Source organism: Chanodichthys erythropterus, chromosome 22 (assembly GCF_024489055.1).
Source record: "Chanodichthys erythropterus isolate Z2021 chromosome 22, ASM2448905v1, whole genome shotgun sequence".
In the NCBI taxonomy this organism is placed as follows: Eukaryota; Metazoa; Chordata; class Actinopteri; order Cypriniformes; family Xenocyprididae; genus Chanodichthys; species Chanodichthys erythropterus.
Window position 1 is genome coordinate 14,447,282 of NC_090242.1, and position 19,478 is coordinate 14,466,759.

Below are 19,478 nucleotides of genomic sequence, written 5' to 3' on the forward strand. Positions count from 1 at the left end.
ACCATTTGCATTTCTTTTGTTATTTAAATCGTGCATTTCCTCCAAACTGTGAGAATTAACTTCCTAATGAACTTCACACAAAAGAGAAGGGACCTCAATTACAAACTCTCTCCTCAGGCTAAACTAATGATGCGAACAAGAGAGACACTTGTCATGATTAGGGGAGTATCGTGAGCCGGAGAATAGGCCACAGGAAGAGATCAGCCGGAGTGATGCTGATGGATTACTCACAAGCAGGGAGCAATTCAACTCGGATGGGTTCCAACTGCCTTCGCGTAACAAGGCATGACATTCAGGGCTGTCTAGTTTGGGAAATGTAACATGACATGGTTTTTCAGGCAAGAGATGAGTCCAAAAACAGGATTTTGACATCAAAAACAAAATGTTCACGGGAGTTGACGTAGCATGATCTTTTTTTTTTTTTTTTTCAACATCAATTTAATTAGAAAAATTATAAGGGAAAATGAATATTTTTAGATATTGTTTACCATTATTATTATTAAATATATTTACCCTATTTTTTAATCACTATTAGCTTTTTACATACACATAATATAATTTTATAATAATTATAATAAATATTAATAATAATAATAAATATTTTGACTCCATTTTAATAACCTATTAGATGAATATATAAGGGAAAATGTATATTGAAACTGTTTAGAATTGTTAATAATAATAATAATAATAATTTTAATAATAATAATAATTTTTAATAATAATAATATTTTTACTCTAGTTTTAATCACTTATTTGGCAATTGTATACGAGAAAATGTACATCGTTAGATGCCATTTACCATTATTATTCTTAAATATTTTTACCCTATTTTTAATCACCTTTCAGTGTTTTTTTTTTTTTTTTTACATGTTCATTTCATTCCTGCAGAGTGCCTTTAAAAGTTAAAATTTCTATGAATATATAAGGGCAATGTATATATATTGTTGTTGATGTTATTATTATTAATTGTATTTTTATTCATTTTATTAGCTTTTTAGAAGTTCATTTAATAGTCCTGCAATGTGTCGATTTTTTCATGTATTTATTCCATTCAAATATTATTATGTTCCTCAATTGACCCTTCGCCGGGAGTTTGATTGACAGGCGATCTAACCAATCATAACGCCAAATCCGCCATTTTGTCAGACAAAGCAGTCAGAGGAGTTTGTAGATTAATGATGGTGGACTTGAACTTGAAAAATGGTGTATACTGACGTCTTCTCGCGGTTGAAAAAAAAAACATTTCTTCTTATTTCATTCATGTTTATTTGACGCTATAAATTAACTAGTAGGAAGAGACGATCGGTTCACGAGACGATCGGTTCACGAGCCGCTTGAACTGAGGCGCTACAGCGATCTCTCACGACACATTAAAGAGCCACAAAACAGTATTTATTGTTTAAATTTCTTTAAAAATTACAAAATATGAAATTTGAGACTTTGTTTCATATCAAAAGTAACCTTCTCTGTTTTGTCTGTCGACGCGTTGTCCATGTAATCTTTGCTCCATAATATAGCCTATTTTTCACTGCATGATGTGTGGCATGAGAGCGACATGGCTTGTCGGATGTAGCAACAGTAATTAAAGGGGGCGAGTCTTTGCGAACAGTCAATTTTGGGGTTATTAAAACTGCATTTATAATATAATTAATATGCAAGAAATATAAAGATGTTAAGAATGAGGAATTTGCTATGTGGTTGCAATATGTGTTCTGATTTCAAGGTATTTGTCACATACATGTGATGTAATGTAGTGAAATGTAGTATAGTTCATTTTCCCACAGTGCAACAACAAACAGACCCAACAAAGAATTAAGGACATACACAACATAAAAAAAAACATTTACTAGTGAATTCAATGTTTGATATTCGTGTCCCTAGATTCTGTCATCTCCCTCTTTCAATGCAAGTCCATGGGACTTTTTTGATTAATTGTCTGCCTTTTAAAATTGTACATCAGATCTCATATAAAATCAATAGCCCAATGTGATTTAAGGATCTGCATCATATTTGTACAAATGGTGCAGGACAAGAAGTTGAGCACTTACTCAAAAAATCCTTAAGTATGAACAAAAGTACAACATTTTGTGGTCCATTTTAAAATCATTTTAGATGAAGTTTAGTGCGTCACATTTTCATTTTTCATCAAATAACTATCCACTTTTAATCACCATCAAAATTATTTTTGCACTCCCTTATATAATAAAATCACAAATAACATTGCATGTCATCCATTGCAGGCCCCTCTGTTTCTTTTAGCTGTGTCAGGGTCAGCTGATGTTAACCTTATAGTGAGGTCATCCCCTCATTAGGCCTGACCCATTAGCATAGAAAGTGAATGGCAGGGGATTATAACAGACCTCCTGCTGAGGGTTTGGGACTCCCCCATGAAAAAGACACCTCAGGAGCCCCTGCTCTCCATTCGGCTCTGATCCCTTCCACACGGGGCTAGTGCTGTATTAGCACTGACCTGAGAGCAGGGGGTTGATCATTGGTCAGAATGACAGGGTGCCATCTACCTGCTGTCCCCACACGGTGAAAGCTCATGCCAAGCCCACAATCTCATAAAGATAGCACTCATTAAGACCTTAATTACAGGTTCACTAGCAGAATAAGAGGTTGTGCTGAGACACATTTGTCTGGCAAGGTGTGTGTGAGCGGGAGCAAGAATGTTCATCACAAGCTTGAGCATAACTTCATGTTCCTGTTGAATGCTTTGATATGTAGCAATGGTTCATTTTTATTATTTCTTTAATGTGTTGATTGTATATGACAGCTATCCCACATAATAAATATATATTTTTCATCAGTTTTTTTATATTTATTTCAGTCCTGCAAAATGCCTCATAAAATTTCTATGAATATATTTGGGCAATGTATATTGTATGCATTTATAATTGAATAAATATGCAAGAAATAATAATAATAAAGATGTTTTATATATATATATATATATATATATATATATATATATATATATATATATATATATATATATATATATATATATATATATATATATATATATATAATATATATATTTATATTTGACCACTTGTATACGTAAATATTGTGTGTGTATAAAAAAAGTTTTTATAAATAAATATATATATATACATAAAATATATTTGGGCAATGTATATTATATATTATGCATTTATAATTTAATAAATATGCAAAGAAATAATAATAATAAAGATGTTGAGGAGGGATATATATATATATGAATTTTTTTTATACGTATATATTGTGTGTGTAAAAAAAACTTAATATGTATATAAATGAAAACGTGTGTGTACATATATATACATATATATATAATACACAGTATACATATACTACACCTTTAAAATGAAATATAAAAACACTGACTATATATGTATTTGTACATTTATATTCATATAAAACATATTTGTGTGTGCATAACATTACGGCATATTATTATATTGTATTATATATCTTTATATTGTATTATATATCTTTATGTTTATATAACATTATAACAGGATATATATATATATATATATATATATATATATATATATATATATATATATATATATATATATATATATATATATATATATATATATATAATTATGTTGCAATGAGCTTTTTTCAGAACTTTTATTAAATGATAACGGATTTTTACACACACACACACACACACACACACACACCCACACACACACACACACACACACACACACACACATTAAAATCTGTTATTATTTAATAAAAGGTCTGAAAAAAGCTTTTATGTTCATTCATTATAAACTTACAGCGGCAAGAGTAACTCTTAAAATCTTTTTGGCAAATATTTCAGTAACTATGGTAACTTTTTTGTATGCTATGACGTTAAGTACCAAGTCATCAGTGCCTGAGAACGAGGTGTCAATCTAACGCTTCAGCCAATGAGAGAGCGCCCTGTTGGCCCTTCAGCATTTCCAGTCATCCCGCCCCTCTCTGCGCTACGTCAGCATTCAGACTCAAACATGGCGGTACCCATAGCTAAGTGCCTGGCAGCTTATGCCTATTTATTACTAATATCTTTAATATTTCCGCACGTTTTCGCCGACAACGCTGCCGGGGATTCGCCTCACCGGCGCTTCGAGTATAAATACAGTTTCAAAGGGCCACATCTGACACAGAGTGATGGAAGAATCCCATTCTGGATTCATACTGGGAGTAAGTTTACAGATGGGTGTCTGTATGATCTCTCTCATCCATCTGCATCACTATCTGTCATCTGTCAGCATGTTTAGTCTTTGTACGGACATGTAGTTTAAATGCCCTGTGAATGTGAAGTCTATGCGAGAGATTGCATTAATATGAACTGAACCTGAGTAGTGCAAATATTGCATTATTGAATGCATGATGATGGATTACATTCCTTGTGCAGGAGTTTATTGTAATAATGCAAATTATGATATCTGTAACATATCTTAAAGTTAAATAAATATGGCTGCATTTTAAAATCAAATCTATGCCTCTGTTCTGATATGCTTGGTGCATAGTTGTTTTTTGTCCTATGATGAAATCAGATACTCTGTTTTACTGAAAGTGTGATTTTTGATCAGTTATCATTTTCTCATGATTGTTTTTTATGCATAATCGTGGTGATATTGTTAAAACTATGATTAATAAGTATATGTATGCTGTTTAACCGCCGACATGGCACTAGTTTTCCTATAGGGTTAAACAAATCTGTCTCGGCATGTAGGAAGAGCAAAGTTCTGTGTTACAACACTTCCCAAATCTTTCAGATACACCGCCACATATTAGCCAGCAGGAGCGATCAGTGCTGTTTATTTAGTCCTCAAATTGAATATTATTGGTTTCGGTCAATTTGATCTGTGTAAATGGATTTATGTCAGCAGAAAAGTATGCTGTCAGGGAAATTTGTACTCATAAACTTGGTAGTGTGCCAGATATTACACATGGGCGTGTGATAATGATGAAATTATGTAACACACATCTTTTGCTGTCTCAGATTGCAATGCCCTTAACAGTCTACTACAGTCTACTAATACTCTAATGAGAGTTGGTTGACCTTCAGTTTTAGAGTTACTTACAGTTAGTAGAATAGTGGATCATTAAGATAAAGTGTTACTTTTTTAATATTTTGTGTTAAATAATTTTCTGCCCATTCATTTTGAAATGTCCATGTTTTCACCAGATGCCATTCCTAGTGCGGATCAGATTCGAATCACCCCCTCTCTGCGGAGCCAGAAGGGTTCGGTATGGACAAAAAACCCTGTAAGTTTTGAACATTGGGAAGCTGAAGTGGCATTCCGTGTGTCCGGACGGGGACGAATGGGAGCAGATGGATTGGTAAGAGGGGGGGAAATAATTATCCTTATATTGTGTATGTGAGCCTCATTTCTACATTTTTGGCTATGGGCGTTTGTAAACATACAGAAGCACAGACACAAGCTGTTATTGTTATGACTGTGGAGGGTCATGTTGACCTGTTTTAGGGACATGAAAGCCTTGAGCTAGTGTCACCGGTTGAATTCCAGATCTCTGTGAACCTTGTGGAGTCCTGCGGGTAGTGTACTAAAAATTGCTTTAGATTTACACTACAATTTTAAAGTTTGGGGTCAGTAAGATTTTTTTGAGAAAAGTATTATATGCTCACGATTGCTGCATTTATTTGATCAAAAATACAGTAAAAACTGTAATTTTGTAAAATATTACAATTTAAAATAACTGTTTTCTATGGAAGCTTGTTTTCACCACGAAAAAGGTAATTGTGATGTTTTATCTCACAATTCTGACTTGTTTTCTTGCAATTGCAAGTTTATATCTCACAATTCAGACTTATAAACCCGCAATTTCTTGCAATTGTAAGAAATAAAGTTTCAATTGTGAGAAATAAAATCTCAGTTTTAAGAAATAAAGTCGCAATTCTGAGAAATAGTTGCAACTGAGAAATGGTCACAACTGTGTTTGATGCAAGTTTGCATCAAACTTGCAATTCTGAATTTTTTACTCAGAATTGTGAGAAATAAAGTCGCAATGCTGAGAAATAGTTGCAATTCTGATTTTTGTCTCTCAATTGCAAATTTTTCTCGCAATTCTGAATTTTTTCTCACAATTCTGAGATAAAAAGTCTGAATTGCAAGATATAAACTTATAAAATGATGTTGACTGTCCTTGCTTTTTTTAACTATTCTGCTAATTGCGAGAAATAGTCAAAATTGTGAGAAACAGTCGCAATTGTGAGAATTAGTCATAACTGTGAGATAAAGTCGCAATTCAGATTTTTTTTTTGTCTCGCAATTCAGAATTTTTTCGTACAATTCTGATATATAAAGTCTGAATTGTGAGATATTCTGTAAACTTGTATATAAAATTATGTTGAATGTCCTTGCTTTTTTTAACTACTCTGCTAATTGCGAGAAATAGTCGCAATTGTGAGAAACAGACGCAATTGTGAGAAACAGTCGCAATTCTGAAAATTCTGACAATTGCAAGTTTGTGTCGCAATTCCAAATTTTTTTCTTAGAACTGTGAGAAATAAAGTCGCAATTGTGAGAAATAAAGTCGCAATTGTGAGAAGTAGTCATAACTGTGAGAGAGTCGCAATTCTGATTTTTTTTTTTTGTCTCGCAATTCAGAATTTTTTCTTACAATTCTGATATATAAAGTCTGAATTGTGAGATATTCTGTAAACTTGTATATAAAATTATATGTTGACTGTCCTTGCTTTTTTAACTACTCTGCTAATTGCGAGAAATAGTCGCAATTGTGAGAAATAGTCGCAATTGTGAGAAAGACGCAATTGTGAGAAACAGTCGCAATTCTGAAAATTCTCACAATTGCAAGTTTGTCGCAATTCCAAATTTTTTTTCTTAGAACTGTGAGAAATAAAGTCGCAATTGTGAGAAATAAAGTCGCAATTGTGAGAAGTAGTCATAACTGTGAGATAGTCGCAATTCTGATTTTTTTTTTGTCTCGCAATTCAGAATTTTTTCTTACAATTCTGATATATAAAGTCTGAATTGTGAGATATTCTGTAAACTTGTATATAAAATTATATGTTGACTGTCCTTGCTTTTTTAACTACTCTGCTAATTGTAAGAAATAGTCGCAATTGTGAGAAACAGACGCAATTCTGAAAATTCTCACAATTGCAAGTTTGTCGCAATTCCAAATTTTTTTCTTAGAACTGTGAGAAATAAAGTTGCAATTGTGAGAAATAAAGTTGCAATTGTGAGAAATAAAGTCGCAATTGTGAGAAATAAAGTCGCAATTGTGAGAAGTAGTCATAACTGTGAGATAGTCGCATTTCTGATTTTTTTTTTTTCTCGCAATTCAGAATTTTTTCTTACAATTCTGATATATAAAGTCTGAATTGTGAGATATTCTGTAAACTTGTATATAAAATTATATGTTGACTGTCCTTGCTTTTTTTAACTACTCTGCTAATTGTAAGAAATAGTCGCAATTGTGAGAAACAGACGCAATTCTGAAAATTCTCACAATTGCAAGTTTGTCGCAATTCCAAATTTTTTTCTTAGAACTGTGAGAAATAAAGTTGCAATTGTGAGAAATAGTCGCAATTGTGAGAAGTAGTCATAACTGTGAGATAAAGTCGCAATTCTGATTTTTTTTTTTTTTTTTTGTCTTGCAATTCAGAATTTTTTCTTACAATTCTGATATATAAAGTCTGAATTGTGAGAGATACTGTAAACTTATATATAAAATTATATGTTGCCTGTCATTGTTTTTTTTTTTACTATTCTGCTTTTTGATAATATAAAGAAGAATGTTGTTCAAAATTTGTTGTGGACTACATTACACCACTTCACGCAAAGGCGTTTACACAAACAAAACCTTAATAACTGATGTGTAAAAGAGGGGAGATCAGGGAAAACATGAAGTTTCTTTATGTTGTCACTAAAGCTGGAGGGCAGTGTGGGTACTTCCTGTGAAGTCATATCTAGAGATCAGAAGATCATAGAGAATTGGTGGTGGGATCTTTTTACTTTTGGCCCTGCAACCGCATAGAAATGCTCCAACAGCCACTCAGAACACCTGCATAGTCACACCCGGGCAACCACCCAGAACACCCTAGCATTGTGTCAGCAGGTTTGCATGGACAAACAATAGTCTCATTTTCTTCATAAGATGTAAAATCTAGTTTTATGTTACTATGCTTTTCACAAATTGTAGGTTTCACTATGTTGTAAATTCTCAGTATCTTGTGATTTTGATACTTTGTCATCTCAGTCCTTGAATTTTTTCTTTTTTTTCATGTCACACATTTTCACTTCCTTTGCTCCCTGGTCATATGAACTAATTTCATGCTTCTGCATTCCTGGGTGCTACAGCCTTGACTTAATATATGATTTCCTTTATTTGTTAGCAGTCATGAGGTTCAGATTTTTCGTCGTCTTTTTGCACAGAATAAATCATTTGATCAGAAAAAAGCATCCACAGGTCATCCTTTATAAATTCAGGAACTTTGCTCAACATTCGCAGTGTAGAGGGAGTAATTATAGTGTAGTGTTGTACAAGTAACATGTGCTTTCATTGAATTGTCCCACAGTCCAGTGGAGCAGACCACACTGATCTCAAGCACCACTTACCAAATTACCCAAGCTCTGTGTGTGTGTGTGTCCTGTAGGCCATATGGTTCACGGCCGGTCAAGGTCTGGAGGGTCCTGTGTACGGGGCTGCTGATCAGTGGAACGGCGTGGGAATATTCTTTGACTCTTTTGATAATGATGGGAAGGTGAATGCACATTTTTGCATTTTAAATATTATTTTTAAATGCGTTTATGAAGTTATTTAAAATTAACATTTTTATAATTGTGAAATATTTTTGCCATTAGCTGTATCAGTTATTAAAAATGTATATATATATATATATATATATATATATATGCCACTTTTTGTCTACTAAATGCTTTACTCTTCGTCCTCAATAAAGTGTTTAACATCTTTTCTTAGCAAATGTTAATATTTGATTAATCAGCATATTGTAGAAGTTTTATTCTTTTTTTATTGTTTGGCAGTTTTGGAATTTATTATAATTAGTAGTTTATTGAAAAATATTATTTTTGTGTCAGTAAAATGCCCCCATTAATGTTTGTTTTGTAGCGATGTGCATTTTTCAGTCAAAACATCTTAAGGTAGAGGTAAATATATATATATATATGTTATCGAAGGATTATGTTAATGTGCTTAGCTTTTGCCTCAGGAACAACCACTAAAGCACCTCAGTAGACTTGTTTTGTGTCTCCTCTGTACTAAATAAGGATTATGTCTCTCTCTTCTGTGACCTTGCTATTGTAGAAAAACAACCCGGCTGTCCTGGTGGTGGGTAACAATGGGAAACTTGTTTATGACCATCAAAAGTAAGTAAACATATCTTCCTTGCTGACATCAGCGCTCTCATTTTTACAACTCAAAGGAGATTAGGAAATATGATTATTTATGAGAGAGAGAGAGTCTAATCCTCTGTCTGTCTTAATCTGAGTGCAGTTACAGTGAAAGCATTAAATTAGATCTGTGAGCCAGCGGGGGAGAGTTGTCAGCAGCATATGTGCTAGACTGTGTCAAAAATACCCATAGTCCTTCATATTATCAGCGGGAGACACTACAGGCAAAAACATGCACCTGTCAATTTTGAGATTTTGCACTTTTTGGCTTTTCATAAAGTGTTTTTTTTTTTTCAGACTGGTGCAAAGAAAACAACCAAAATAAATGTTTAAGTTGATCTTTTATAGCACTTTATCTATTTGCGTCTGTAGATTTCAGTATCTTTAAAGACCGTTTTCTCAAAATGAATTTTCTCCTGCTCTGAGTCAGAAATCTCTGCTTCAGCAGAACTTGCATACATGAAACTTTACCCATTTTATTCCTATCTATATTATAAGGTTTTTATTGAGGGGTTTGTTGATATATAATTTGCCTGATTTTATACTTGATTTTATTCCTAAAAAATGGTGAAAATTTTTTACTCTGGCTGTTGACTGTCAAAAAAAAATATGAAACAAGAATTTTGAACCTGACTTTATCCAATAATTAGAACTTTGTTCTAGAAATGTATGCAAATTAGCACATATTAAATTAGATAACACTTAATTTGCATATTTAATCAACATTTTAGAAAACTTGTAATACAAAAAATGTTTGCAATTTATGTAATCAATCAACTGGGGAAGTAAGGTGATATCTATTTTTTTTTTATTTTTTTTATTCTATTCACCTGAGGTGTCTCTCCTTATATTTTATGAAAATTAAAAAAGAAACCTTGGCCAAAACTTGTTGACATGGAAAAGGAAACTTGTTGTTGTTGTTGTTGTTGTTGTTGTTGTTGTCATCTTATGTATTTAATAAATCATATTTTTCCTCCAGTGATGGTACAACACAGGCTCTGGGTACATGTCTTAGAGACTTCAGAAACAAACCTTACCCTGTACGTGCCAAAATCGTCTACTACAAGCAAACTTTATCGGTAGGTCAAGTTTATATCATCGTATAACCGATAAAAAGTTTAAAAATAGCTTAATATTAAAGAACTGACTATAATTAGACCTTTTGAGCCTGATAATTTGGTAAAAGCTTTTGTGATAAATGTGTCTTTCGGTGAGTCTTGCATTGTAAATGTTCATTAAAACAATATATCCATGTACAACTAATAGTAGTTAATATGACCTCTAGGGAAACTGTTTCACTATTTAACAGTCGTCTCAATATCATCTCGGTGCAATTTACCTAAATTCATCTTAAAGATTATTAGGGAAATTTACATGAAAATGTGAAATTTCCAAGCTATAATAATGTCTGAATATTCTCAATGGTTTCAGGTTTTCATCAATAATGGCTTCACTCCTGATAAAGACGATTATGAGTTCTGCACCAGAGTTGAAAACATGATCATTCCTGAGACTGGTTATTTTGGCATCTCTGCAGCGACCGGAGGACTTGCAGGTATTTGTGCATATCCAAATCCAGAGTTTTCTCTCTTCTAATGCTGTGTTTGTTACCCTCCAACTGGATCAAAATTGAACCAACAAAGACAAATGGTTTGCATTCAACCATTAAGTCATATGTAAGTAATCTAATGAATGTTTTATAGCCAGTTCTATAGCAGGTTCTGTCGAAGAAGCCGTTTGAAACTTTAAAACATGTTTAGTGTTGCTAGTGGCACTGAAATTACACACTATATGGCTACATTTCTTCCAACAGATGACCATGACGTGCTGTCATTTTTGCTGTTTAGACTTACCGAACCTGGGCAGAGTCTGGTATGCATTTTTCCTCCCAACACATTTGTGTACACACATTTAAGTATGAATAAGTACGAAGAATCGGCCATACTTATTTCATAAGTGTCTACCTCTTACTCCGTTCCTCTTGTTCATTATAATTGGAGTATGCGCAAGTGTGTCTATGTGCGTGAGTGTGTTTGAATGTGTGTTTTGTGTCTTTCTATAAAGCCTCCCCCAGAAAAAGAGATTCCCAAAGAAGAGAAGGACAAGTACCAGGAGGAATTTGAGAATTTCCAACAAGAGCTGGACAAAAGGAAAGAGGAGTTTCAGAAAGAGCACCCTGATGTCCAGGGGCAGCCCAGTGAGTTGCTCTCATTCTGTCTGAAGTTTTGACCTCAGATTCACATTCAGCTTTGAGTTTTCATGATGTTTATAGTTAATAGAAATGCCCATTAAGACAAACTCACATAAAAACAAAGGAATCTAGAATGTTAAAATGTTATTAATAAAACACACATCTTTTTCCAATACACCTCTTATCCTGTTCTGATCTTAGATCTATGGAAGCTTGTTTCCATGATGGAATAAAACATCTAAAATGTAATTGTGACTTTTTTTTTCCCCTTACAATTTTTTTTTCTCGCAGTTCTTTGTTTATATCTCTCAATTCTGACTTTATAACTCGCTATTGCAAACTGTCAATTGATTAAGTTACTGCATAATATAATATAAACTTGCAATTGTGAGGGGAAAAAGTCAAAATTGCAAGGTAAAAGTAAAAATTGCAAGTTTATCTCACAATTCAGACTTTTTTCCCCAGAATTGAGGTATAAACACTCCATTGCAAGTACTAAAGTCCAAATTGCAAGATATAAACCCACAATTGCGAATTGAAAATGAAAATGACCTTTTTTTTTTTTCATTTTTGTTCAATGAAAAAAGATTCCATATAGATCTGATTGGATGAGTTAGATTTGATTGTTAAACTTTATTTATTTGTAAAATATTCTAATTTTATTTTATTACTGTCATTTTTTTTTCTCTTTTTAGGCGCAACATTTTTTACTAAACCATGCTGTCTTTTTTTATTGCTTGTTTATTCACAAATGTATTAATTTTAACTTACGGAGTTGTTTGAAAATGAAAATCCATATTTGTAGAAAAACATCTGTTCAATGTTTCTCTTCTGGCAGTTGAGGACCTGTTTGAAAGCGTTAACGATCGGGAAATCCGTCAGGTGTTTGAGGGGCAGAATCGAATCCACCTGGAAATCAAGCAGTTGAATCGGCAGCTGGCCATGATTCTGGATGAACAACGCCGTTATGTGTCAGTCATCACAGAGGAGATCTCCAAACGCACCACACAAGCACAGTCAGGACAGGTAGGACATGACAAATGCATTTGATATATGGCATTTAACAGTGTATATTTACCAGCACTGGACACTCTTACATTGACCAGATTATTATATTGAATGCCATGACGTCATCTCAGATCAAATCAAAATCCTACATAAGATGTAAAGACTTGAAATTGTAAATCAACCATACATTTTTAGTGCTTCACGAACTGAACATTCTTACAACAATTAATATTAATCGAATTTATGTTATGTTATGACTTTGAGCCTAACTAATAGTTTGCTTGCTTTTTTTAGGCTCCCACTCATGAAATGGACACCATTATTAATTCACAGCAGGAGGTTTTGAGAAACCTTAATGAAGTAAGGTAAGTCACCAAGGAAAAAATTGTTCTCCTTTCACAAAACAAGACTGGAATATTACTGTATTTTTCATGAAATAATTCACACTTGACTATAAGTCAAAATTGCATTTTCAAGAGGAAAAAATAAATAAGTTGTATAAGTAGCATTTTATCACATTCAAAAATAATGTAAATACTGGTAAATAAAACAAAACATTTACAAATATTGTAAACATATATTTTAGTTCCCCTTACTCCATAACAAATCCTTTAAATGTAATGGTGTTTCGAACAGAGCTGAAATGGGGAAAAAAGTATAAAACAAACAAGTAATAGTGGCATTAATTATAAACAACATTTGTTATAAACGTCAAGCTTAAATGAATTTATTTAAAGTGAAACTGAAACCACCGGCTACACTAATAAACTTGGGCTCATGTTCCTCTCTCATTCAGCACAAATGCAAAATTTGTTTTGTTTGCTTGATGTTAATTTCATTATATAAATCGCTTCGGAATATAAGTAACAGAAAGTTTCAGATTGGAAAAAAATATGATGTACTCCAGAAAATTCCTAGCCAATAAAGTCGCATACAATCTCTGAGTAAAACAACTACTTGGAGGCCTTAACGCATTACATGCCTTTGCGAAAGACTGAACAATGCAGCAGATTAGGTTTTGTCTGTTAACTTTCTGTTTGTTGTGTTTTAACATAAAGATCTAAAGATGTTCGTTGTTTAATCCAGATTAAATGCATTTGTTTGTTATTCTGTTTTGGCCTCTGAAATGTCAGCATTGTTTTTTTGTTTTGTTAGCGGACAGTTGTTTGTTTTTCTCCAGGTTTTTTCAAACAAGGTGTAGACGAACAGGGATTAAAACACAAAGACAAAATCAAACAATAAGGCTTTAGGATTAGACACCAAAATACAGCATTTAAAGCTGTGCAAGTAGAGGATTAGCCCACAAAAGACTGTTTTTACAACTCTTTAACTCAGATGTGACCAAACTATAATGATTGATAAACCGATTTTTAGAACATTTACCGATGGTTTTGTTGTTTGGGATTTAAGAGATTTGTTTGTAACTGATGCATTCAGATTAAGATTTTGTTGCAGAAGTACATTGTTTTTAATCTCTTAATAACCCAATTACATGTACTTTTATTAAAACAGAATTTTACAACAGCAGGAAAATAGTTACACTATCCTTTTATGCCATCTTTTCTGTCAACAAGATGGCGTTTGATTCGAATCTATCATTTTTCAAGGCATGCAATTTGCTATTTTCTGCATGCTGTTTAGTCCATATGCAAATATTGCTATATTAAATATATATATAATATATATTAGCAAAAAAAAAATATATAGCAGTCTTCATCAAAAGGGCACATTGTCGCCCTATTGTCGGAAAGACATTGAAAAGATCAGTAATCCGTGTCGATTGTTCATTTAGGCTAATCCTATTTGTGCGCATTTAAACAGCATTTGGTCCGCAACAAGCAAATCCTCAGTTGATCGAATTCATTCTATAGATTATGTACATATTAAGATCTTGACCTTTTCATTTTTTATCATAATTTCATTTTACTCATCTTGGCCCAATGAAATTACTTATCGGAGGCGGAAAAAAATGGCTTCCTCCAACATGTAGGTCATTTGAATTGGATAAAGATTACTGGGAGATTCTAAATGTTCACTTTTTTGCCTCAAGGGAGATTTATGTCTAATTATTTCCCCCCCCCTTAAGAAACAAATTTGATTTTGTTTAGGCTCTTTATGGGCCTCTTTTTGATGGATTATATGCAAATCTTTAAATATATCCATCATACAACAGCGAATACATGGTCTGCTTCTGATTGCTTTCTTGTCTTGTAATTCCCCAAGGAGTCGGTACTTATGACTTACCAAACGTTTTCATTTTGTCCATCCCCTCCATATTTTTTATCCTAGTAATCATCTTAGAATTTTGAAGACGATATCCGAAGAAATGGCGTTCAGGCGCAGGACAATACGTGATCAGTAAAAAAAAAATGCAAGTTAAGCAGAGAAATTATCTTAAACTTGAAGATGTGTTCCTGATTAAAAGGTTAAACTGTATGCTGCTCTTTTTTTATATGCAGACCTCAGGTTTGACCTTGTTTTGATTAAAAATTTGACTATATATATTATTACAAATTCAGAAAATAAATTTCAAATTGAATTCCCTTTTTTCCAGAGTATTATAAAACAACAAAATGTTTGTGTATATATATATATATATATATATATATATATATATATATATATATATATATATATATATATATATATAAAAATATATTGATCTAAGATTTGTATAATACTCCATCTTTAATGAAAATGAAAGTGTCCCCCTGAGGAAGGCTATGGCATGACCCGAATGGGTATTTCTTAATCATCTGAAATATGTTTAAGAATGGGGCCATGTTTTTTAGGAAGATTAATTTAGAAATCATTCCTGCTTGTGCTGCATGGTAATTTCATTTTTTCTGTGAGGATGAAGGATAAATGGCCTTTTGGGAGAGTTAAGAGGAGGCTTAAAAGATTAGATTGGGACAATTCACTGTAATATTAAGATTTTCTTGGCAGAAGTCCTTGGGCGCAGAAGTCATTTGCCAGTGTAATCAGGGATTTTTCACCAGCATTTTTTGCATGCAGTGCTCTCAAGTTACCACTAGAGGTGAGAGAATGACTCACAACTTTTATACCAGCCAGAGCTGAACTGTAATTGTATATGGCACGGTTTGATTTGTTGCTCGTTGAGACATGAGGGAGTTGAGGAGATATGTAGTTTGACTGTCTTTTCTTACATGTCTACAGTTTTAAATTTGGAAACATAAACCAAGTTCAAATGATTTGTATTTTTATTTTATTCCAATGGTTATTTTATAACCATTTTGTTGGTGAATATTTTTTTCTTGTGGTCATGTAAAGCTTTGAAATATCTGTGAATTTATTAAAATAGTATTTTCCATGCCTGTAAAAGATATCGAAATGTGATGTCATTTGGGAAATATGCTCAGAATCATCCACTGAAACGCGTTCAAATGTCAGAATGTTGTTTGTCTTTTTGGAGACATTTATATACTAATAAGTATAATCGTTTAAGTCTATAAGTTCCAAGGATTGGTATGTGACATGCTGCAATGTTTTAATACTTTGAGTGAAGACAGGAAATGCAAATCATCTTTTTGCAAGATCATGTCAACAATAGAGCAATAATGTCATGAAATCCAGAAAACATGAGCTTTGTCTTAAGAATCAGATCCGATATTCGAAGCTTAAAGCTGTTTTATGCATTTAAAACTCAGATTAAGTCTTGTGACACTGTGTCTCAGAGGAATTGATTGTTTGATACGATCCTCTTGTATGACATACTGTTTTCTTGTACGTAAACAGGCAGAAAATGAGTTAAACTTCCTCTTAAAGCCTTAATGTTGAACCATCTGGCATGCATAATCTTTTTTTCTTCTTGAATAATTAATATTATTTCATATGGTGTCTGACTCAGATTCATGAATGTTTTTTTCAAAACATGAGGGCAAATGAAGCATTGCGCTAATGTTGTTTTAATGTTGCGGTTTGTAGAAACTCATTGTCGGGCTCACTGAAGCAGTTGGCAGTGGGTCAACAGCAGGGTAACGCAGGCGGACTCGGATCGTACGAGACAATCCAGCACTTCAATGACATCAAGGAGCATTTGCATGTCGTCAAGAGGAACATTGAACACATAATTCAGAAAAATGTGGTGAGTTCACAATAAAGCAGCATTTCTGATATGGATAATATATCTTATAGCACGGTGTGTGTGTGGCATAGATGACAAATAGTGCACAGTTGGATTTCTGTTCAAAGTCGTAGTTAATATTTCTGTTCATCGTTTGACTAGAAAATGTCTACTGAATGTATAAATGGAAGCGTTTTTTAACCATCGTAGTGGTATACTTGTCAGGGTTAACCATAAATGTGTTACTTGAATAAAAAACTTTAACTGAAATAAAATTAAAATAAAATAAAAATGTAAACTTAATTTTTTTCAACTACTTGCCAAATCAGCATTTCTCATTTTTATTTAGTTTAACCTGGAGCTCTTTGCGTGTCGGTCAAAAATGACCAAACTATTTTCTTTCTTTTTTTTTCTTTTTTTTTTTTTTTTTTTTCAGTGAAATGAATGTTCCCTGTTTTAGTTCAATAATGTTTTTTTATTTATATTTTGTATTGTTTAGGTGATTTTATGTTACTAAATTTATATATATGCGCAGTAGTTATAGACCTGAAAATGAAAAATGACCGAAGAGTACCATAGGGCTAACTTGTACTAAAATAACTACAACTGAAACTGAAAAAAAAAAAAAAAATAAACAAAAAATTTTTAAAACTTGAAAATGACAAAAACACAACAAAATTACTAAAACTTTAAAGTTAAAAATTAAAACAAAATATCAAAATGAAAACTAATTCAGAGTATTAATAACTAATAATATTAATCCAACAATAATAGCATCTCAATGATGCTAAAATTATGTTATATGTTATGTTATGTTCCAGTCATTTACCGATCAACTCCTCCATTTCGCCATAGTTTCTGTCTCCTCTTAAATTATTTGTTCAGATTCAATAAAAATGCCAAAAAAGAGGCAACAACCAATTATTATTTTTTTTTATGGTCACATTACATAGAATCCTGCAGAAAAGGCGAAATGTCCTGAAGTTCCTTCCTTACCCTCCTGCCTCTCTACCACACACTTTCTGGTCTTCATCGTCATTCAGTCCCTCCTCTTCTTCGGCTACGTTATGTACAAGTGAGTGAATGTATATGTTACAGTGTCCATGCAAAGTTACAAAAGGGTGTGTAAATGGTTGTGTAAAAGAGTTTTGCTCTTATCTGGGTGCTTCCTAAAATGGTTTGGTAGTTAAAACACTGAAATCTCACCCAGTGTCTTTGAATTAAATATTCTCTTGTTCACATAATTAAAAAGCAAGACAGAAATTAATCAAGACAGACATTTTGTATGGAAGGAACAAAAATTAGGACTATTTTTCAGGCATTGCAAAAAAATTTTGTCGTATATAGAATTGAAAGTCATTGATCGCTTGACACGCACATTCATAAAGGACTGAAAACAATCTGTATTTACTTGCATTTAATGCTTGCTGTCTCTCTCTCTGTTTTTGTTCCTCTCATCTTACCAGGAGTCAACAGGAAGCAGCAGCTAAGAAGTTTTTTTGATGATTCGTAGCTCTTGATAAACGCAGCACAACATGTAAATTGTCCATTTTTGTTAATTTCCAGTTTGTTTGTTTTCTGTTTGCAAACTGTAAATTATTATACTTGAAAACTTAAGTATTTTGTTTGAGATTTTTTTTAAATTCTTAATTTTTAATTTGATCAGAGTTGTACAGGGTTTGAATGACTGCTCTTTTCCACGTGTGCGTGACATTTTCAATGGAAGATTACTGAATATGATGTAATATATTCTTTAGAGGTCTGACATTTATATTTACTGTTCAATTCTGGTCCAGGAATCATTTCAAGAACTCAGTCGCTGTCCCAGGAACGTTCTGAACTGTGGTAACTGAAATCATTTCAATAAGATTGAGTATTTGAACACATTCCCTTTGGTATTACCTTTACAGTAAGGCAGATTTTTCCTCCACAAGTGTTAAAGCTTTATTGTATTGGCAAAAGCAAGAACCCAAAGGTTGTGAATGTGTTATTTGAATCTTTATAAAACAAAAATGTTTTTCTTCTCAAACAATTTACATAAAACAAATCAAATGACCTTTTGTGTTGTCTCATTTTGTCAGCATACATTTAGTCATAATCTTGCCAAAGATTATATGTTCTCATAGGACATTTCTGCCTGTTACAAGAATATATTGTAATAATTCACTGCTCAGTGTAGATGGAAGCTTTGAGCTCCTGGATGCAGATGTAACTCTGTGTGACAGGGACGGCCTCATGCAGGGGATTATGTAAGGAACCCAGCCGTGAGCCATAGTGCTGCTCTATAGAAGCTTCTATGACCCGGGCCATCGTTAGGGATTAGATCAGAGACAGAGGGCTTTAACACACTTTCTCCACCTTTATTCAGCTCCAATCATCACAACTGATTGCTTGTTGGTTTAATGTCTTTGTCAATAGTGAGGAAAAGGAAAGGAAGCGATTACAATCCAGAATGTTTTGAAAAACAGGCTAAAAAGCATTTTTTTTTTTTTTTTTTATGGGAATTTATAGAAATGTAGTTCACTTGTAAGTTTTTTAGTTGTTGTTGTTGTTTGTTTTTTTATAATATTAGATTTATTGTTTTATTTTTTATTATTTTTTGTTTTTATATTATATTATGTTTTTTATATACAACCTGAATTCCGGAAATGTTGGGACGTTTTTTAAATTTGAATAAAATGAAAACTAAAAGACTTTCTAATCACATGAGCCAATATTTTATTATTTCAGAATAGTTGGGATGGGGGCATGTTTACCAATGGTGTAGCATCTCCTTTTTTCAAAACAGTGTGAAGACGTC

The 19,478-nt window shown here is 32.7% G+C and overlaps 1 protein-coding gene across 2 annotated transcripts; it reads left to right on the forward strand.

The window, feature by feature from the left end:
* The first annotated feature begins 3,961 nt into the window (after positions 1–3,961).
* lman1 (lectin, mannose-binding, 1) lies at positions 3,962–18,728 on the forward strand. 2 transcript variants are annotated; one of them, XM_067375721.1, is made up of 14 exons: positions 3,962–4,191; positions 5,183–5,337; positions 8,639–8,746; positions 9,310–9,371; positions 10,375–10,474; positions 10,827–10,950; positions 11,209–11,267; positions 11,460–11,592; positions 12,425–12,612; positions 12,889–12,959; positions 16,540–16,699; positions 17,632–17,753; positions 18,145–18,215; positions 18,475–18,728. In XM_067375721.1, the coding sequence occupies exons 1-13, from the start codon at positions 3,999–4,001 to the stop codon at positions 18,179–18,181; spliced, it is 1,512 nt and encodes a 503-aa protein (XP_067231822.1). In that variant the 5' UTR covers positions 3,962–3,998; the 3' UTR covers positions 18,182–18,215; positions 18,475–18,728. The 2 variants fall into 2 exon arrangements, with proteins under 2 accessions (XP_067231822.1, XP_067231821.1); XM_067375720.1 differs by having other exon boundaries at positions 18,145–18,728.
* The last annotated feature ends 750 nt before the right edge of the window (positions 18,729–19,478 follow it).